This window comes from Cupressus sempervirens, chromosome 10 (genome assembly GCF_028749045.1).
Source record: "Cupressus sempervirens isolate cs-2001-9-10 chromosome 10, ASM2874904v1, whole genome shotgun sequence".
Lineage (NCBI taxonomy): Eukaryota > Viridiplantae > Streptophyta > Pinopsida > Cupressales > Cupressaceae > Cupressus > Cupressus sempervirens.
In genome coordinates this window covers 487680881-487703646 of record NC_143127.1, presented here as the reverse complement: position 1 = coordinate 487703646, position 22766 = coordinate 487680881, and the positions used below count along the sequence as shown (strand labels likewise).

At 38.3% G+C, this 22766-nt stretch overlaps 1 protein-coding gene across 3 annotated transcripts in view; it reads left to right on the top strand.

Moving 5' to 3' along the window:
- LOC149534793 (uncharacterized) overlaps positions 1-22766 on the top strand; it is a 318498-nt gene that overhangs the window by 119041 nt on the left and 176691 nt on the right. For 2 of the 3 annotated variants that reach the window (XM_089805050.1, XM_089805052.1), the window contains exons 8-10: positions 19846-19945; positions 20101-20151; positions 20235-20277. In XM_089805050.1, the coding sequence (XP_089661176.1) occupies positions 19846-19945; positions 20101-20151; positions 20235-20277 (194 nt within the window). The remainder of the gene's footprint in view (positions 1-19845; positions 19946-20100; positions 20152-20234; positions 20278-22766) is intronic. The other variant, XM_089805051.1, reaches the window with a different exon arrangement.

Here is a 22766-nt window from a genome sequence, read left to right as displayed (position 1 = left end):
AAATATGCAATCATTTGCAGGAGCTTCTTATCAAACAACCAATCATTGATGGTGAGGAATTGGGACAACAAAGGTGGAGATTGTGATGACTGAAGATTGCCTTCTCTCTTTGACGAGCATCAAGTGAATGTGAACAACAAAAAAAAAAGACGAGTTGGCAAAATTAAAGTCACTAGATGGTCCCCTTTTGTGACCAAACATCCAAGTAAGAGGACTACTGCTAGTGCAAAGGCAACACTGCCTTGTAGAAACAAAGAAATAATTGAGATAACAAGATTAATGATGGAAAGCCTAGCTGTTGAAAGCAAATGTCTGGGTCGATGTCTTTACATACATGGGGTGACAGGGACTGGAAACACAAAAACTGTATTAACAGTTATGAGGAAACCATATGGGAATCCAAAAATTATGTTTTGTCCATACTCTTATCTCCAGCTACAGGAGATAATTTCTAACTAGCTAAATTTAACAAAGGTGTTTAAAAATAGGTTGTTGAGTATGTTGCACGGAAGGTTACAAAAGTTTTTGGGAACACTCGTCAAGCATTGGAGCTATGCAGACATGTTGCAGAGCTTGTAGAACTCAAGTTTACCCAAACAATGACAAAAGTAAGGAGGAAAATCATAGAAAAAAAAAAATGATAATAAGAAAGAAGTGTCAGGTTGTATCCATGGCGTCCAACAACGGGAAGTAAGGAAAACATTAGACATGATTTCCAATATTGGAAGCAAGATCAAATGAAGTGCCTACAATATTATCATGCCAAAGATGGTTCGTGGTGTACCTTCAAACACAAACACTAAAACCCTTGAAGTCTCATATTTGTCCAAGAAATAGAATTAAAAGAGAGATCACCGTTTCCAGCAGCATGAAAACAAGAAATAATCAGCAATGGTGGCCTCAATACGTTCAAAAAATGCCCAGAAAAACATAAATGATTTTGCAACTTTTGTGAGAAAATCTCATTGAGGTGCTGCTTGGGAAATGGAACAACAGATACAACAGACGAAGCAGATGTGTTTTCCAATGGCGGACGAAGATCAGAAATGCACTCAAAACTTCATGCGCAGCTTGCTAATATCTCCTTCAAACCCTAGGAGCGGCTCTCAAACCTTCTAGTTTAGCAAACATTGAAAATGAATTAAGTTGGAAGAAAAAATTGATCATATATATGGCCCTAGGTCAGTTTTTATAATTTTTGAAATCCGAGGATTTAGGATAGGGATTTTCAATTATTTTTCAAGTCCATGTTAATCACACTTGTCGTGGGGGGGGGTTTAATTTTTAATATCCTAGTTTCCTATGATATTGTTGTTTATTGCATTTATAATTTTGTGAGACAAATTATTTGATGGCGTTTATAAACCATTTAATACATTTGTTACTTCAAAATGCAATAAAAAATCAGACATGACAAATGTCATAATGTGGAGTATCGTATTTATTGGGATATTATGTTTGACTTATGAGTTATTTTTCAGTTTGAGAACACGTGGAGAGAATATTGACTTTTCTTTGTTAGTTAAGAAGTCTCTATGGTCAGTTTGAGTCCTTTGAGGACAGTTAATGATGAGTCATAGATCTCATTATGACTTAGTGGGCTTCAGGGATTGATTTGACTTTATTTTGGAGGTTTCTAAGTCCTCTTTTGGTGGCTATTTTCTAGCATTCAACCCATTGGTTGTTTGATGTGTACTTAGTGAGTTTTTGAACTCATATTGTATTCAGTTTTGACTAATGATTTGGAGAGATTGAGTGATTATCATCTGTCCTTGGTCCTTTTGCCATTAGTTTTTTTTTTTAACTCATTTCCATTGAAAGATTGAATATATTTTGCAGGTCTTATCTTGTTCGCAGAGCTTTCCATCGTATTTGTTATTGTAGTTAAATGTGTCACTTGGTTGATAAGGCAAATATAAAGTGTTGTTAGAACATTTTGTTTTATAGCTTTTGTCTCACACATCCTCATCTTTCTGCAAGTGGCTTTCTTGTGCAAGTTGTTAGTTGTGTCATACAGGTGTTCAAGTACTAGTTTGTGAAAGTTATCTTTCCTTGTTAGTGTTTATATCATTCTGGCTAGTTAATGAAATATTTATGTATTGGGGTCCATAATAGGTTGTGATTTTCTTTTCTCTTTGCATTTGAAATTAAGTATCATTCACAACTTTTCATCTTTGTTAAGGTTAATATCTCTCTAGTTCAAGAATAGTTCAAGTTTTAAGTTTTTGATGTTATTTACAGTGTTTAGTATCTCAGTAAAGTTTCTTTCTCTCTCTTTTCCTGAAAAGTTCAGTAGTTTAAAGTGTGAGCAAGTTAGGAGCCGGCCTTATTCGGAGATTCACTCCATTTTTAGGTCACCCATAACTTAGGAGTGATTCCATTGTTATCTTGAAATGTCAGGTTATTGTTGAATTTGGCAAGAGTGTAATTTCAGGTGATAACAGGGTCTATATAGGACAATAGGCACACTTCTGTAAATGAGTTGATCATTTACAAGGGCAAGATTTTATTTGTCCTAGGATCAAGTGTTAGGTAGGTTGTGTTGAGAGCCTTTCATGATTCACCTTCAGCTGGACATCTTGGGTTCTTTAAGACATACAGAGAGGTCCGAGAGAGATACTTTTGGAAAGCATTGAAGTCAGATGTTCAACAATATGTTAGAGAGTGCTTTGATTTTTAATAGAAAAAACATGAGCATACCTATCTAGATGGTTTACTGCAGCTACTTCCCATACTTGAGAGGAAGTAGAAATGCCTTTCTATGGATTTCATTGTGGGCTTGCCTTTAGCCTAGGGTATAGATTGTATATGTGTGGTAGTGGAGTGCCTCATGAAAAATGGGCATTTGTTTTCGATTACTACTACATTTTCAGCAACACAAGTAGTTGAGTTATTTTTCCAGGAGGTTTTCACAATTCATGGTTTACCCTAGAGTAATATGAGTGATCGAGATAGCCATTTTATGAGTCACTTTTGGTAGGATTTGTTCAGGTTATGTGGGACAAAGATGACTCTAAGTACTAGTTACCACCTTCAGATTGATGACCAAGCTGAGATTATTAATAAATGGGTGGAGGGCTATCTTCAAAACTATGTGTTTGCACAACGAACTTGGGTGAAGTAGATATACTTATGTGAGTATTGTTATAATTTCACTCACCATATGTCTATTCAGATGTCTCCTTTCAGAACCTTGTATGGGTATGATCCTCTGAATTTTATGTATTTATTGCTCAACAATAATAGAGTTCTTAGTGCAAGTGATTTGTTGCAGAACACTCATGATATTATGAGGACTCTAAGGGATAATATTTAGAAGGCACAAAATCTATAAAAGCAGTATGTTAATCAATGAAGAGCCGCTCATCTTTTTAGGTTGGGGATATGGTATATTTGATGTTGCATCCATACAAACAGTTGTCTATTTGGAAGATTGGAGTTGAGAATCTCAAGCCTTGCTATTATGGTCCTTTTTGTGTTGTCACATGAGTAGGCGAGGTAGCTTATGAGCTTGATTTTCTGGAGGACAACAAAGTGCATAATGTGTTCCATATATCTTGCCTCAAGAAGGTGTTACGTAGACATGCTATCCCATCTTCTACTCTACCCCCACTATATGATGAGGGGAAGCTAGAGCTGATTCCTAAGGCTATATTTGACACCAGAGACATTTGTGTAAGTGAGTCATAAGGGAGTTTTCGGTGAAGTGGTAGGGCTTGCCTTTCGATGATGCCACTTGGGTGTGCGAGGATATGTTGCAACATTCAAGATTGTGATTGTTTGAGGACAAGCAATCTTGGGGAGAGAGGACTTTGATGTCCCCTTTTTAGCAGGTGTTAGGAGTGTCGTAGTGTCATTTCATTAGTGCGACCCTTGTGAGCTAACAACATGATTTGAGGGTCTCTAGTGGCCGACTTAGTATTATAGTCAGTATTGGCTCTTTCCTATTTTTGGGATGGTGCTTGGGCACAATACCTGATTGGTGTTGCTTCTACATTTGAGTGGACTACTAGATGAATTATGGGTTATTGTGAGCTATGGTTATAATTGACGTTTATTAATTAAGGTATACTTTGATAAATAACATTATAAGCCTATGTTGAAAGTCATGTGGCTAGAGGGAACTAATTAAGGATTATTCAAATTTCAAAGCACGCTGAAGTGAAAAGCAAGTTATGTTTTAAGTGAAAAGTGTGATGAGGAAAATACTAGCCATGTGTGAAGAAGCTATATGGATTGATTATTATAAAAATGCAACTCAAGACTGAATCAATCATTATGATTGTTTGCATAACTTTGTTTGTTGGTGAAAGTGAATTTGTGGCAAGGGTTTGTAGTGACTGATCTGCAGGCATTGGCAATTCTTGCAGAATTTTGAGCACTGTGAATTACCATTTAATGCTGGTGAATTATGCAAGTATGATGCCCATACTTAATAGCTAATTTGTGATTAATGGTGGAGGGTTTGAGTGGGAATTTGTAGCAGTTGATCTCAGTGATAATTGCAGAGGCAAAAGGGATCAGTCTCAATGTCTTATAGCAGCATTTCTTGGGCTGTGATCACTTTTCCTAGGCCAGCATTTGCATCTTGGTGGCACCTTTTTTCTTGAAGAGTGGCCACATTGCGCTATTTATCACCTATGCCTATGTTTCTTAACACTCTGTGTTGCTCTGATCAGTTCCAGGTTTCTTACTTTGTAAATTAATTAGCATTTCAATATATGTGTTCATCATTGTAGATATTTCAGTTTCATCAAATTGCAAATAGAAGAGTTCTTTTGCAAAGTCTGCATTGATAGCTTTAAATTTTAAAGCGTTGCAATTGTTTATATTTCAAGAACAAAAAAAAACATATATTTCCAAAACACAAAAAATTGCAAAATTTCAAAAACAATTTTTTTCCTTTAGCAAGGTGTTTGAAGTTTGAACATGTTGGTAGCATTGTTGAGATATAAAATTGTTGACTTGAGCAGTTATTAAGGGACTTACCATTTATAGTAAGACATTGTTGAGGAGTTGCTATATTTGGTGTGGGCACCTAGACTCGTGGTGTGCGCAGTGATTGACTCACTCATCTGTTGGCTAAGTTTGAGAGACTTACTATTTATAGTAAGTCAGTTATGCCCATGTTGCTATTTTTGGTAGTTCACTTGGACTAGATATTAGCAGATTTTGGCAGTTGGCCCAGTTTTAATGACTTTCTATAGTAAGTCAATGGATGTCAGAGAGAAACTCTCACTATTTCTAGTAAGGCAATTGAATGCACAATAGATTCAATTGTTAACTCCTAGGTTCAAATGGAAACAAGAAATAATGATTAATGATGGAGTTATAACATTATAATTATTTTAAAGTTATACTTTAATAATAATTAATTATTAAGTGCATATCATTAATAAGTTAAGCTGACTTATTTAAAAAGGGAGTTTTAAATGTTTTAAAAGTATACTTTATAATAAGTTATGAATGTTATTTAAATGGGAGATATAAGTGTTTAATAAAGTATACCTTACATTTTAGGGTGTGCATCAAAAGGAGGGGAATATAATTAAATATTATATTTCAATTTCAAAAAAAGCAAATGTTAGCAAAAGAAAAGTATTTTTATAAGTTATGTAAAGAGTATTTATGAAGATGTCTATTGGAGAATTATAAAAAGACAAGATAAGAGAAGGGATCCATTCATGACTTCAATTTTTGTTTTGTTTTGTGAAGAGAAATGCGGAACAAGGGTTTTAATCTTTCAGAATTGGAGAATTGTGAACTCTTTAGAGTTTGACAAGCATTTGAGGTTGTAATATCCCCAACTGGTTATAACTTTGTCAAACACTAAATTCTTTTATAATTCAGTTGTCTGACAATTTGTTGAACACTTTGCAAGCAAGCTCTGATACCACTGTAATAGGCCCTGCTGGCTCTCAAACAATTTGTGATGAAGAATTGATTTCTTTGTTTTTGATGTTTTGCAATTTTTGATACAACAATATAGTAGCAAAACAAAAGATATTGCAATAATAATTTGAACTCAAATATTTAGAAATTACAAAGGGAATATATTGCTGAAAATTCCAGATTTAAATATCAATTTAGATACTGAATATTTTTACAAAATATCAACAACTAAGTTGATAAAATATCCCCTATTATCTAAATCAACAATATTTAGAAAAATTAGAAGTTACAGTCCATGAACTTACATGTAGATATGCCTTGAAAACCCTCTGAAATAAAGACTAACAACAGAAAAAGAATTCTCCAACAAATAAATGCAATTGCAGATATGCTGCTCCCAAAGTGCATATAGAAAATAATGCCCAACAGCAGATATAAATGGCATTCCACCAACTCCAAATTAACTAGCAAATAGTTTGATATAACAATTCCAGTGAATCCTTTTACGAATTCGAGACCAACCTCCAACAACAAGAAAAATTAAACTTCTTCTTAGCAACAGTTAATATAGTTGGAGAAATGACAAATTGTATACCTCAACATAGTTTGCTAAAAAATCTTGGAATAATTCTTAGAATTGAATCTACAATACTTCAGCTGTAGATCCCAAACCCTTATACTTCAGCAAGGGAACAAAAAAATCAGAACTTTAGAAACGTGACAAAGACGACAAAGAAAAATAAGATTATCAAATAATTGGATGCTTTACTCATCAAATGGGTTCATATTTATAATCTCCAAATGACACAAAGTTTTCCAAATGCAACTTCACTTAAGAACTTTCCTAAACACAATATTAAAATATAACAAAGTGCCATATGATATAATTATTAATTGCTTTTGGCTCCCAAAAATGACCCTTTCCACCATAACTTAATATTTTGACATTCAAGGCCACTGTTGCTTATGCCCATGATTTAAAACTTTTCATCCCAGTTCCAACAAGCAACAATACTGTGTTGACCAACATTAAACACCAACATAAATAGCAACTTCAATGTATTTAGATGAATAATAATAATAATTCACCCATCTTGCGAAAACAACTGAAGAAGCATCAAAATCAAAATCTGACAACACTAAAGTGATCCTGATGATGAAAGACGATGAATGAACTTGACGTGGTAACTTACTATAAATAGATGCTACCTCCAAGATTCTTGGAGCGCAAACTAGAAGCATGAAATAAAAATTGAGAGCATCTCCCAACTCCTCTAACTCAACTAAGCTCATCAGAACCAACAGTTGGACTTACTATAAATATTAAGTTCCTCAAATGGAGCAAAAACACACCATAGGCTGTTGAAAAACATGTAACCCCACAACTGAGACTCTCAAATCCCACTGTTAGCTCACGAGGGTCATGTTGGTGAATCGACCAAGCTAATTGCAGGAACCTGCTAAAAATGGGGAATTACAGTCCTCCCTCCCTAAGATTGCTTGTCCCCAAGCAATTCTAGAGAAAAATGAACATCACAATCCACTTGGATCCCAAAGGTAGAACTGTTTACTATCCTTGCTGTGTACAAGCAACTCCTGTGGCACCAACAGCCAAATAATGAACATCAACATCAGAATCATCTGAAAACTGACCCGAGGCGCTGATGAAGGCAACAACCCATCGGAACTCAACGCAACTGAAACACCAACTCTGTTAACACCTGAGTTTCCATTAGACTGATACTCACACCCAATCGCACTATGGAGATGGTAACAACCACAGGTACCTGAAACACTACCAACTCCAACTTTTGCCAAATTGTCCTGGGTGTGTAGATACTGCAAGGGGTGTAATTTGCAGCTATCAATCCCATCTGCAAAAGATGGTGCTAACTCATCCCATAGCGGATGGTATGAAATTGAGCCAACCCACACCAATGTGAAATTGAATCCTCTACCTGTGGGTCAAAATAAAAGTAATGAGCACTACTCAGTGTGTAATGTCGATAAAAACTCATCTTTGTCAAGGGCCCATCAGTATCAGTTTGTGAATCAGAAGATGGCTACAATCTCTAACTTTGAAGTACTGGTCGGGCAGGGTCTTGGGAAATCCTCTCAGCAAACCCAACCTCGAAATCCCTATGGGGAAGCATAGTAGATAGAGTCTATAATCTTTCCCACCAACCTTCGAATGACACAAGAGCCTCCAATGAGAGTATCCTCAGACACTCTGTATGAATCCTCCCGTACATCCGAACTCTCCAAAAGATACTCCATGAAAGACTCTGTGTAGTAGAAATTATATGTGGAAGCATTAACCTTCTCCCCTGCGACCTACAACTGATCCCTTTGAAAATGTGAGCTTGCCAACTGTCCAATGGTACAAGCTGTATGAAATTAAGAAATAGATCTGCTTCTGGTAGAAGGAAGCAAATTGTTTACCGCACTGGTAAAGAAATCAACGCATACAGACAATGGAACAAAATAGCAAAATTATATTCGCATATGCCAGACATACATTATGCTTCATAAGATTAATAATAGAAGATGATGATGCTTTACAATGATCCCAGACGGGATATAAATACTACTGCCAAACCTTCCCGAAGGAGTCCGTCGGCCACAACATTACATCCGCTACAAACTATTTACCTGTCGGCTACAAAATACAATACACCAACGACAATCAATCCGTTGGCTACAGAAACACCGCCGGAACCATCCAGTCCGTTGACACCATCCCCCCCAAAAAAAACAGTCGTCTCCTGACGACTAACAAAATATCTGAGACAAATTAACAACCAAAATACATTAACGAACTAACTGCAACGCGAAAAATCTGCTTCTGCCACATCACTTTTACATTCATCCCGTTGCATTTGTAGTCTCTGCTAACACAATACTGTCTCCTCAAGCTGACCTTGATAGCCACCCGTGCTGCTTTCTCTGTCCAACTCCTCGGTACCCCGAGCCAAGTGTCGTTGCACTGCCTCCAACTGGATGATCAGCTCCTCTCGAGCTCTCTACGCATCCACCAAGACAGCCTCACAGCCAACACCTGCTCCCACTGCCTCTGGTACAGAGAAAGTCCATGTCTGCAGCAACTTCAACTCTTCTCAACTGGTCAGACTCCCACGATTGATATCCGCAACGACTGGGGGTCCAAGGGGCAATGCCCCCAGCGGGGTTGAGGGGTAGCGCCCTCGCGGGGTCTTGGGGTAGCGCCCCGGGTGCGTTCCCTGGACCAAATTAACACTCCGGAACCCACATAAAAATGCATGGAAGACACTGTTTTTGCCATTTTCTGCCAATTCCAGACTCTTTCTGGTAACCACTGCTGCTTCCCCTTCCCTTTGGCATCATCTGTTACTCATTCCGAACAACTTGAATCTGTCGTCGTTTTTTTTTGTTTTTTTTCCTTTGTTACTCGCTCGCTGCTGTGCCTCTTTCCTATCCTGCCGGTCCCTGCCAAGAGAGTGATATTAATTCCTTCGAGTTAAATTTGTCCTTCAAGCTGAACTCAACCACCTCCGTGAGAGAACTAAGAAAAACCCGCATAAAACCATCCGCAGGACAAGAAAACTCCGAAGAAGACAAGCGTCCGTTGTGAATAGAAAAATCCTTACAGTAAGGGTTCGTATGCTGCCTCTGCATAGATCCACTCCCAACAGCCCGATATTGGAACATTGACGCCAACACCCACAACCCTACCCCCGACCTTGTCTATGGTTTTGCGGAAATATCTACACCAACAATATCAACCACTATGGAATCGCAGAGTACTACGGGCGGAGAGAAATATTGCCCGAGTTCGCAGCAAGAACAAATGTCGAGAAGAAATCTGGGGAGAAGGCCGTGCGGCCGCGGGAATCAGAATAAACAATCCGCGAGTAGCCAAAAAAAAAAGCCTTCCGTAGGAACATTAAAAAAACTCTACGGGAATGCTCCGCGGAAAGGTTTCGTGGGAGGTCCGAACAGCTGCCCGCGGGACATGTGTTTGCGGGACACAATCCGTGGACAGCTGCCCGCGAGTAGACTGTCCGCGAAACCCTGTCCGCGGACAGACAGTCCATGGGACCTTATCCGCGGCAAAATATATATTTTTTTCCTTTTGTTTTTTTGTTTTTTTTTTCTTCAAAAAATATACAAAGCACCTCAAATTTGCCTCTGACTGTCGCCATTCGGCAACGACGAGGGAGTCCCCTTCTGCTACAACGACAGAGTCTTCCTGGCACCATATATTTTGAATTTGGATCCGTTGACTGCCGGAGGTACCTTCTACTCGTCTAAAGTTGATAATCTGATCGCTCCATTGTCGTCGACCTTTCGAATTTGATATGGTCCAACTCATCTGGCCTTAAACTTTTCCACTTTGATTTCATTCCGACCGTTGTACGCCTTACGTCTGTTCTGTGCCACCTCCGTCGCCCACTGTGCCTGCGGTCGTCGCGCAACTGGATTATTTCCTTGCTGTCGGTGCCCTTCCACTAATTTTATGCTGCGGTGTAACCTTTTCTTTCCATGCGGTCCATTCACCATGTATCAGACAGTGGGATCTTTCATTTTTCTGTGTTCAGACTGTATGTTCTTCCCCTCAGCTTCAGCCATGGCAGCTTTTCCTTCTTCCACTTCCCTGCATTCCTCCGGACATTCATTTTCCTGTGTTTTGTCACGTTCGTCGACCGTTAACATATTGCAACTCGGAAACAGTTCATAGTCTTCTATCTGCCAGTGGAACAGGCCATTCACCGAGTCCAGGTTGTCGTTATTCAATCCTCCATCAAGTCTCAATACTCCTTCGTCTGGTTCCATTCTCCTCTTTCCTTCGTCGTCACTTTCGTCGTTACTTTCTGAATCTGACGATGCTGCCTCCTCACCGACCATTTGTGTATGCAGGTCAATTGTGAATCTTTTGCCTTCACGCTCCATTGATAGGGTATTTCGTTTCCAATCATGTTTTACTTTTGCTTGCACCAACCAATCCTGTTCCAGAATAGCATCATATCCTTTTCTTTTCAATGGAATGACTACGAAATCCAATAAAAATGGTTGCGTACCAATGGTTGCCGGTTGCGCCCTCAAGGTTCCTAACGGTTTGATCTCGTGCTGGTCCGTCGTGAGAAACTGGAATGTAGGTGGCCACAGCGTCGACTTTCCCAACTTCTTCCAGGTATCCTCCGGTAAGACATTTACGCCGGACCCTCCGTCAACAATTGTCTCTGTCAAAACATTTCCCAAAATCCCCATCTCGACGATCGCCGGATGCCGTCCGGATGCGAGTGCCAGTAGCATTGGGTCTGTTGTCATGACTTCCCTATTGTCCCTTCCTGTGTCCTCCGTTGCTTTCGAAAACGGTGTATGATTCAGAATGGCCGTCCGTAATTGGGGCATTGTGAGGAGGTCACTTATCTTGACCGGTATCTCCGTTTGTAAGATCTGCCGTACAATGTTTTGTTCTGCGAAGTTCTTTGCCAAGGTGCCGGTGATGTCCTTCAACTGAGATGTCCCTGCCGACGATGCCTTTCCAATTTTTGCCTGCATTTCCCCCAATTTTCTTTTTTCCTCCGCTTGCCTCCGTGTAATTGCCAGAACCTCCTCTACATCTGTGTCGATAGTGATCAAGTTTACTCCAGACTTTGGACACTTGGAATCTTCGTGATCGCTGGGTCCGCACCATCTGCATAATAATTTTGGTGTGTTTGCCGTTGTACAATCCCGCGCAAAATGACCCCACAAATTACATGTTCGGCATTGAATGATCGGCCGTCCGTTTGCATCATACTGGGTTCGACTTCGGCTCCCATTATTAGTGTTATTGTTCGCATTGTTGTTATTTTGCCCTCTATTATTATTCCTGTACCCTTCGAATGTGGTACCTGCACTATTCGTATTTCCGCTACTACCTGACGGGGAAGCCTCTTGTGTGAGAAACACCTGAGGAGATCCTCTTGTCTTCATGTTAAAGGGGCACTCTTTTGTCGAGCGGCCCATGATCTGACAAATGTCACAGAATTGGTTCTTTGGACACGATCCTTTAGTATGACCGTCGGTCTTACACTCCGTGCACCACAGCTCACTACCTTTTGGCTCCTTTTGCATTTTTTAAACTCCATCATGCGAACCATATCCTTCTGTAGGGCACGAACCTTCTTGTTGCTGCCTTCGTCGTTGCTGCTATCATCTCCGGCAGGCTTGTCGTCATCAGAATCAGATGAGCTAGTTTTCTTCTTCTTTGTCTTCTGTTCACTTTCAAGATCCAGTGCTCTGTTATACGCGTCCACATATGATGACGATGGCACAATTTTCATTTTCCTCCGCAACTTCGAACATAGGCCGTCCACGAACCATCTTTTCTGCAATCTGTCTACCGGCTTGCTTTCCATTTTGTTTATTAAGTCTTTTAATCTCCTGACATAGACGCGGATAGTTTTGTGCTTCCCCTGCTTGGTATTGAAAATCTCTGCTACGATTTCATTATCATTCTGCAAGAGTTTAAATTCCGCTAGGAACTCCTTTTTAATGTTATCCCAGGTATTTAGCTTTTGTGGATCCATATCTGAAAGCCAATCAATCGCCACACCCCGTAGGGTTGCCGGAAATTGCTTGACCCATCCGTTGGCATCTGTGATTCCATTTGCCCGCCAGATCGTCTCACATGTCTTACAATGTCGGATGGGGTCGGCTGTACCATCGCCCTCAAACTTCGGCATCTTTTCTTTGGGTCCCGCCATTACAACACTGGAGGTTTGCACTCCCACACTGGAGGTCTGCACTCCTACACCGGCGGTCGACACTCCCACACCGCCAGTTTGAACTCCCACATCGGCAGTCTGCACTCCCACACCGACAGTATGAACTCCCACACCGACGGTTTGCACTCCCGCACCGGAGGTGTCGACAGCTGCGAACCTTGGTGAAGAAGAAGGATCTTCTGAAGTTGTCTCCCGTGGAAGTTTATCCCGGACGAAGAGGTCACTCCATGCTCGTGCTCCCTCGGCACTCCGAGCCGTGCGAGTTGATGCTCTTCCGTCTAAATTCTCTTCCCTCGGCGAACACAATTTCAAGAATGCCTCCTGTACTTCTTCCACCAACTCCACCCGCTGTCAAGTCTCCTCCAACAATTCCTCCATGCTTCGGTTTCCGTCGGCAATCTTCTGGAATCTCCTCCGGCGCTTTGCCTGCTGTGCCAGAATTAAATTAGCTTGAGCTGCGCGAATCTCATCTTTATCCTTCACTGTGTTCTTATTTTTATTCAACAGATTCTGCATTTAATTTCCATCCGCTTGCCTGCGTACCAGGTCCATCGGGCAACGACGCCAAATGTTTACCGTACTGGTAAAGAAATCAACGCATACAGACAATGGAACAGAATAGCAGAATTATATTCGCATATGCCAGACATACATTATGCTTCATAAGATTAATAATAGAAGATGATGATGCTTTACAATGATCCCAGGCGAGATATAAATACTACCGCCGAACCTTTCCGAAGGAGTCTGTCGGCCACAACATTACATCTGCTACAAACTATTTACCCGTCGGCTACAAAATACAAAACACCGACGACAATCAATCCGTTGGCTACAGAAACACCGCCGGAACCATCCAGTTGGCTGACACAAATCACCATGAGAGCTCGTCTCCATTGATGCTCTCACCTCCTCTTTATGTACTGCACCCATATGTTGGACGAATGTGTTGGCCACATTTTCATGTCCATCATTCCCAACCGTAGAAGCAAACTCACCACCAACCACAATATGCAACTAAACTAGATCTGGGATTGGTGTGGTCCGAACATGCTCCAACTCCATGGTCACGTCATCCAATCGTGACTGTGAGTTTTGAAGAGCCAACTGAGTACATTGAAGAGTCAACAGTTAGCTCAAGTTCTTGGGTGTCCACCTCCTCCTCTTTCTCTAACAATGTCTCATGACAGGTGCTACCCCACTCCAGAAGGTAATCCCTTTTAGCAACTAGTTGCGAATAGTTATGCTTTAAGATCTTGATAGCCTCTCGAAGTGCATGAACCTCTGCTAGAGAAAGAGTACTATCACTGTGCTCATCAGATATAGGAGCACCCCAACTAGATGTAGCCAGCATCTAATGGATCGCATCATAATGCTTGAAAGTTGAAGAGATGTCACTTTCACTCACCTTCAACTAACTGGTCACATGATGTCTTTGTAACCCCTGCCTCCTATGCAAGCTCTTTGTCTCACTAACTGCACTGTGATAGGAAACTGAATTAGAACTACCCACCACAAGATCACTCACTGCATGTGTGCTATCGACTTCGCACAACTCTACATCCGAGAGACAACTACTATGTACCTCAATCAACTCCTCATTTGAAGAAATGGAAGCCCTTGCAATATCAATATCCCTGCATGTCTCAGTTTCCACCTCAAAAGATAGATCTTGTAAACACTGATCTTGTGATCCATCTAAAACCTCCTCAGAGTCATCGGTTGATACTTGGTAAGGGATATCATACCTGGTGTAGCTCATAGCATCATCAAATGTGTCCATACTATTGACATCCACATCTTCTAATAAAGCCTCAACTGTTGACACCTGACTTTGTACACATGACTCAATGTCAACTTTTGAATCAATAATGCTAGACAATGAACCCACATCTACTGACTCCGTTATATCACCCAAATCACCAACATCAAAGTTGGGTGACTGCATACATGCATCAGTCCCACCTGAGGAAGCAGCTGCCTCCTGCACCAAAGCAACACTATTACAACTCACATATAAATCTCCGATAATAATCCCCTCTTTGAGAGAGTGTGAAGTATTAGTAGTAACAACTATATCAACTGTCTCTACACTAGCTGCAACAACTCTAGGAGCCTCAACCTACTGAAGCTCAATGCTGCTATCCTCTGCTACTGACACAACCACATGTCTCTATGAAATAAGTCCATCATTAACATTGTGGATAGGGCTAGCAGGTGTCGTACTAAATATAGGTCCATTTGCATCATGGACACCTGTCAGGGAAAACTCAAGCCTTTTTTCCGCCAACTTTTAAAGGCGAAAATTATGTATCTCGCGGCTCTCTCAACTGTCTCAGGATTCGACAAACTCTTTGCCAACCTCTGTTGGTGAAGCTTAAGTTTCTCCTTACTCTCCCTCAAGGCATTTAATTTCCTGCTATCGTCCTCACTACTCCACCAACTCCTACAACTACTAGACCTCCGGTATCTGTCCATAGTTGGTCACTCTGCAAACAACAACAGATCTGAAAATGAAATAGCTTTCCTACCCCACAGGATGGCAAGAAACTGCTCTGATACCACTGTAATAACCCCAACCGGTTATAACTTCGACAAACACCAAATTCTTTTATAATTTAGTTATTTGACATTTCATCAAACACTTTGCAAGCAAGCTCTGATACCACTGTAATGAGCCCTGTTGGCTCTCAAACAATTTGTGATGAAGAATTGATTTCTTTATTTTTGATGTTTTGCAATTTTTGATACAAAAATATAGCAGCAAAACTGAAGATATTGTAATAATAATTTGAACTCAAATATTTGGAAATTACATAGGGAATATACAGTTGAAAATTCCAGATTTAAATATCAATTTAAATACTGAATATTTTCACAAAATATCAACAATCAAGTTGATAAAATATCCCCTATTATCTAAATCAACAATACCCAGAAAAATTAGAAGTTACAATCCATGAACTTACATGTAGAAATGCCTTGAAAGCTCTCTAAAATGAAGACTAACAGTAGCAAAAGAATTCTCCAACTAATAAATGCAACTGCAGATATGCTGCTCCCAAAGTGCATATAGAAAATAATGCCCAACAACAGATATAAATGGCATTCCACCAACTCCAAATTAACTAGCAAACAATTTGATATAACAATTCCGGCGAATCCCTTCACAAATTCGAGACCAACCACTAGTAGTAAGAAAAATTAAACTTCTCCTTAGTAATAGTTAATATAGTAGGAGAAATGACAAATTGTACACCTCAACACAATTTGCTAAGAAATCTTGGAATAATTCTCAGAATTGAATCTACAATACTTCAGCTGTAGATCTCAAACCCTTATACTTCAGATTGGGCACAGAAAAATCAGAACTTTAGAAACGTCACAAAGACGACAAAGAGAAATAAGATTATCAAATAATTAAATGCTCTACTCATCAAATGGGCTCATATTTATGATCTCCAAATGACCCAAAGTTTCCCAAATGCAAATTCACTTAAGAACCTTCCTCAAGACAATATTAAAATATAACAAAGTGCCATATGATATAGTTCTTAATTACTTTTGGCTCCCAAAAATGACCTTTTTCACCATAACTTAATATTTTGACATTCAAGGCCACTGTTTCTTATGCCCATGATTTAAAACTTTTCATCCTAGTTCCAACAAGCTATGATACTGCGGTGAGCAACATTAAACACCAACAGAAATAACAACCTCAACGTATTTGGATGAATAATAATAATTCATCCATCTTGCGAAAACAATTGAAGGAGCATGAGAATCGAAATCTGACAACACTAAAGTGATCCTGATGATGAATGAACTTGACGCGGTGACTTACTATAAATAGATGCTCCCTCCAAGATTCTTGGAGCCAAAACCAGAAGCCCAAAATAAAAACTGAGAGCATCACCCAACTCTTCTAACTCAACTGAGCTCATCGGAACCAACAGTTGGACTTACTATAAATAGTAAGTCCCTCAAATGGAGCAAAAACACACCATAGGCTGCTGAAAAGCCTATAACCTCACAACTGAGACCCTCAAATCCCACTATCAGCTCATGAGGGTCGAGATGGTGAGCTGACCAAGCCAATTGCAGGAACCTGCTAAAATTGGGGACATTACAGAGGTGTTGAAATACACATTGATATTTGCTAATTGGGTGACTCATTTCAGGGTTATCAATTGTGCTTAATTGAAAGGGAATTTAATTGGATTGCAGTTATACAAGGGTTTGAAATCTAAGTGTACAAATCGGATCATTTGGAGAGGTTGGAGACTCATCAATTAATATCAATTGCAGCCATCAGAAGCCAACATGTAGAATATACAAGGCAGCCGTAGGGTCTAAAGAATGCCATGTGAGTCACTGGAAGGTGAAGTTAGTGTTATAGAATGTATGTTTTATGATTTCTGAATGTCTTTGGGTCATTTCTACATTGGAGTTTGTGGATATTAATTTTCAGAGTGAGCTGCAGTAAATTGAAGACAATGCAACAAGCTGGGATCCATTACCAGGTTTTTTCTATATTATGTGCTTAGTAGCTTCAAATTTCAGTATTTGCAAATAGGTTTATTGTAAGTTGTTTCTAATCAAAATAAGGAGTTATAAGGGTGCACAACAACTGTTTGCTGAAATGCCTCTTTGTAACTATTCATTTTCAGTTTATAATAAATCAATAATATCATGCCAAGTGTTTGTGAAAATAGACTTTGGCTGTGAGTGCACATTCTACATATAGAAACCATATGTTTGCATTCAAAAAGTAAAAAAGAATTGTATTTGCAATTTAGTTCTTTGCTTTAATCTTGTAGTAATCATTTGCAAGCTTTAAACATCATTTGAAACCTTTCCATGTAATAAAAAACAATCTGAAAATAAAAGACAGCGAGTTAGAGCTTGCATGCAAAGTTTTCGACAAAATGTCAAACATCTGAAAAATAAGGCAATTTGGTGTTTGTCAGAGTTAGAACCGACAAGGGTTTTTATATGGCTCAACTCCTCCTTCAGTTGACAACCCTCCAATTCTTTAAAGGCTACTCTTATATATATTTTTAAGTAATGTAAATTTCTCTCCCAACCTTCATTGTCTAAACAAGGTTGTCATAACTTGTTAACTTGAGTAGTTCTTGGGAAAGGATCTGACTTGAGAATTGTATGATTGTGTTTTTCTCAAGTGTTTCTCGTAATCTTCTCCTTCCTTCTATTATTGATTGTGGTCTTGACTACCTTGTGGCCTCTTCTCACCTTTATAAGCATTTAAGGGCATAAATAGTGTCAAATGTATACTGCTCTTTCTTATAAAATAAATGGATGAGTTAATTATAGACATCACAATGCATACCAATATGGAGTAAAATATCTTTATTTGCACATAAAATTTCTATTGAAAATAACTGGATATGGTTAGCCAAAGATCAGAGTTAATCCTGCTAGATCATACCACTTTCCTTGATGATACACAATCTACTTAAGATACTTTCCAGTTGCCACGAGGAATGTAATCATCAGTTAATAGATGCTTATAACTACCCAGCGCTTATAAGTACCAAGTACTTATAACTACTGAATGCCTACAAACACTTATACAGACATTTTAATACATAGTTGGATAATCAATAATATTGAAACATAATAATAAAAATTGTACATCAACTAGGACATCCAATTACATTGTAAAATATTTCATGAAAAGATTCAATTTTCTATTAGTTAATACATGATTCAATTAAATTTTTTCCATGTAGGCCATTAATTGCTTATTTAACCAGAAAAAATATATTTTTTGCAATAAATATCAATTCTTTCATATACTTACTAGGTTTTCAGGATCTAGCCATTCTATTTCAGAGCCCCTTTAATGTGGTCTGGTTAGAAAAGAGTATCAAGGTTCTCTTGTTCATTGACTGATTATTTTCTTGCTCCAGCTGCTGTATTATACCATCATCACGCATTTAGAAAATGCATGCAAGAAATGAATATTCTTGGATTTAGAAGTATTCAAGTCATATTGTCATCATTGGCTAAGATTCATCCATAAATCTGTTGTGTTGTAAATACACATACCGCATTGCAAATGGGTACCTCCTTTTTTTCTTTACGAAGTGGTTTAGTTTGTTGTAGCCTGTAGGTGGTTGTTAGTTGCCCTTAGGTTGGCAACATTTCCAAGTTTCTTAGCTCCTAGCTTTCAGGTGATAGGCAATCAAGACGTCAAATGAAGAAATGTTTCAAACGTTAAAGCTCAATGTTAAAGTCCTTTTTCAAATTGGAAAAAATTGGCAAGGCCATGTAGTTCTCTAAAGTATAAGGTTAAAAGGTTGAAAAGTTAGGTATTGCCAGAGTTGGAAATTGAGGAAGAAATTGTGAAAACTTCAGTAAGAAAAAAATTGACAAGGGAAGTTTAAAAATGAAAAAGTTTAATGAAATTTCTTTATTGTTAAAAATGAAAATCCTTAGCTACGAGTGAATTCCAAGATGAGAATTGCAAGTTTTAAGATTAAAAACTCTTTGAAGTAAAAAGGGTGAAAATCCTTAAGCAAATAGGAATTCTTGGATGAAGTGAAAATCCTTGGTGAAAGGCAAAAATAGTAAGTGTCCAAACAGAAAACTGATCCAATTTGAGATACACTGAAACTTACTACGATGGTAAGTGCTAAAAATGGCCACTGCTGAAAATAGAGTCTTAGATAATTTATTTAAAATCGCTCTAGAAGGTGTCATTTATCTCCATTAACTCATCTGAACTCATTGGTGCATCTAAACTTCCCCCAAAACCCAATACCAAATGGACTACGAGAGAACCGTGAAACTGGGACATTACATTAAGTTATGATCAGCAACTAATTCTCCTTTTCATCCTAAGATTGAGCAAGGTTCTAGGGTGTTCTATTGCAAATATGAAATCTTTAATTTGGGCTATGCTTAGGATGAACATTCTGTTAGTTTTTGAACATTATTCTATTTTTATCTATTCATGACTACTCACTTGTGTTTAACTACATTTTATTTTCCAAAATTCTCCCTATTTTCTTTTTGAATTTTTTTTTATATGTGGTATCTTCAAACATTAGGTCCTGTCAAAGTTTGGCTCCACTCTAGTAATTTTATGGAATTTCTTAAGGGTTATCAGGCTTATATTGAAAAACAAAAAAACAAATGCAAATTTCAATGATATTAAGTTCTTTCTTTCAAGCAGGAGAGGTTAGTGAGGCTGCAGCAATAGAACTGGGCTTTCCTTTTCTGAAAACTGTTCCAGTTTTGCACTGCTGTGGTGATGCCGGAGCTTGTTCTTTAGGGTAAATTTAATGTTTGAGAAGTATTTTTTTTGTGATTTGATGCAAAATCTAATGTTGTCGCTGATTGTTTCAGTTTTTGTTTACAATGGGAATTATGTTAATTCACAATTCAAACATACTGTTAATTTCAACTATAATATTTTATGTTATTGCAGTGCTGGAGCAGGCTCCCCTGGATCTATGTATGGCTACTTGGGGACTTCAGGGTAGGTTTGATCATTTTCTTAAAGTATTCCTTCATGAATATCTTTTCCTAACTACAATTTTATGACTTCTTAAATGTTTTAAGGTGGGTTGCTGGTTCTTTTAGGCGGCCAAAGGAAAATTCACAGGTTTGTTTTTTAAAACCATACTGCTTACTTTCTGAAAGGCAACAAAGTTTAATAAATAATTATCAGCTCATTGATGTTAGTGAGATGAAATCAAAAGATGAAAGCCATGTTTAACATTCACCATATTAGTAAAGATCCTTCTTGTGATTGATTTTCCAAAAATAAATTTAAAAAAGTTAATTTAAAAATAATTGAGAAATTAAAAAGTGTTCAAAAATTATTAAAAAAAGAAAATGAAAACACAATTTTTTTCTATTTCATGCCAAAGAAATTGCATAATGACAAACTAAAACAAAATAGAAGTGCAAGACATGAAATGCGGATTTTAATGTATAGTACATCATCACTTTTTTTACTGTAGGTCCAAAGATTTAATTGATTAATCTATTACAAGTAGAAAGGAAATGAGTAAGGATGGAGCCTACAATGGTTTCTAATACGATCCAGTAGGGGGCTGCAGGTCATGATGTTGAAGTCAGAATGAAATACAGAAGGCCAATGGATTCAATTTATTTATGAAGGAAAAGCTTCATAAAGTTGTGATTTGTCCAGACTCCTGTAATAACCCCAATAGGTTATAACTTCTTCAAACACCAAAAATTTTTATACTTCAGTTGTTTGACATTTCGTCAAACACTTTGCAAGCAAGCTCTGATACCACTGTAATAACCCCAATAGGTTATAACTTCTTCAAACACCAAAAAAATTTACACTTCAGTTGTTTGACATTTCGTCAAACACTTTGCAAGCAAGCTCTGATACCACTGTAATAACCCTCCTAAAGCTGCCCTCAAAAAATGCTGATGAAAGCTCAAGGAATTTCATCAAACAATTCACATGCAAGGGGCGTATGACTGATATAGTTTTTCAGTTGGCTTTAAATGACTCTTTTTACAATTTGCATCAATGAGAATCTTGTGCTAGAAGACTACAATGGACTACACAATGACCTAACATGAGTGTGCTATTAATTTTGACAATATTCAGTGCACATATATGATCTAAGCATGAGAAATGAACACCTACAGCCAATTGGCATTTTAACAAACAGTTGGTATGCAAACTAACTAGCTGATAAATAATGAGATTGAATTGCTTAAATGACACCAGCAACTATTATCTTTTTGATTGCAATCAAATTTCTAATACAATGCTCATGAAATATGGCCAAGACTTTGGCATTTACATGGATTACCAAAATGACAATGCTGGTATAATACACACTTACAGCTGAAACTTATAATACCCTAAAAAAAACAATACTAACAAGGGAACCTGGTTGTAGATGGCTGTATTAATTTTCCTTCAATGCTGCCCCTTCTGCTTTACTTTTTCGAACTGCTTTTTCGGCTTGCTTTTTCGGTTCCGCTTTTTCCGCTTGCTTTTTTGGTTCCGCTTTTTCCGCCTACTTTTTCAGTTCCGCTTTTTCCGCTTGCTTTTTCAATTCTGCTTTTTCCACCTGCTTTTTCGGTTCCGCTTTTTCAGACTGCTTTTTCGTTTCTGCTTTTTCAAATTGCTACCCTGTTGAATCTCAAGACCATATCTTTCAATGGCGTCAAGATTTTCAGCTTGAAGGGATTTCGTCCTTCAAACTATTGAGACATAACCTCCAGAAAATTCTCCAATTTCTTTGATATTTCCAACCATGCCTAAAATAAGCTCTTCCATTTCTTTTATAGTGTTCTCACAAGGGCTCAATCCTTCGTTTTCTCAATGTGGGATGAAACATAACTCCCTTTATGTAACTTATGTCTCCAATGTGTTATAAAATAAAGGGGACTCTTTTAATTTAAATATTTCCCACAAACTATAGTCTATGCATTGATAAAGTTAAATATTTAAATTTAACTTTATAAAATAGCTTTATCAATGCAAAACAAATCTTATCAATGATAAACAAGTCTTCTTGCCGATTTTAAACAATTACCATCGACATACCGCTGCCACTGGATGTCCACCCATGCCCAAGACGACTTACTATAAATAGTAAGTATGCCCAAAGTTGCCTCAAAACCCCTCAGAAAGACCTGCAACTGAAACTATCTAGGCCAAATGGCCTCTAAGCCCCTTTAATGTCCTAGTTAGCCTACGGGACCGTGGGGAAATAGGCTAACGACAACATCATGCTATGAATGCTAAAAAGGGGACATTACAGTCCGCCTTTCCCAAAATTGCTTGTCCCCAAGCAATGGCCGAACAACAACCCAATCAATCCACCTGGATCCCGAATGTAGTCATGAACTATATTGCTGTTAGTGAACATAGGCTCCTGCAACAATCTGTGAAAATTAACCAAGAGGAATCCATAAATGAATCGTGAATCACGGTGCAACTGAACTCCAAATCCACTACTGCCACAGTCAGGAACCTACGAGGCACAAACTCTCAAAATATTAGACCCCAAGTAGAGTAGATCACCCAAACTGTCAACATAATAAACACCATCCACACAACCCACCGTGTTATGTGGAATGCACACTCCAACTCTG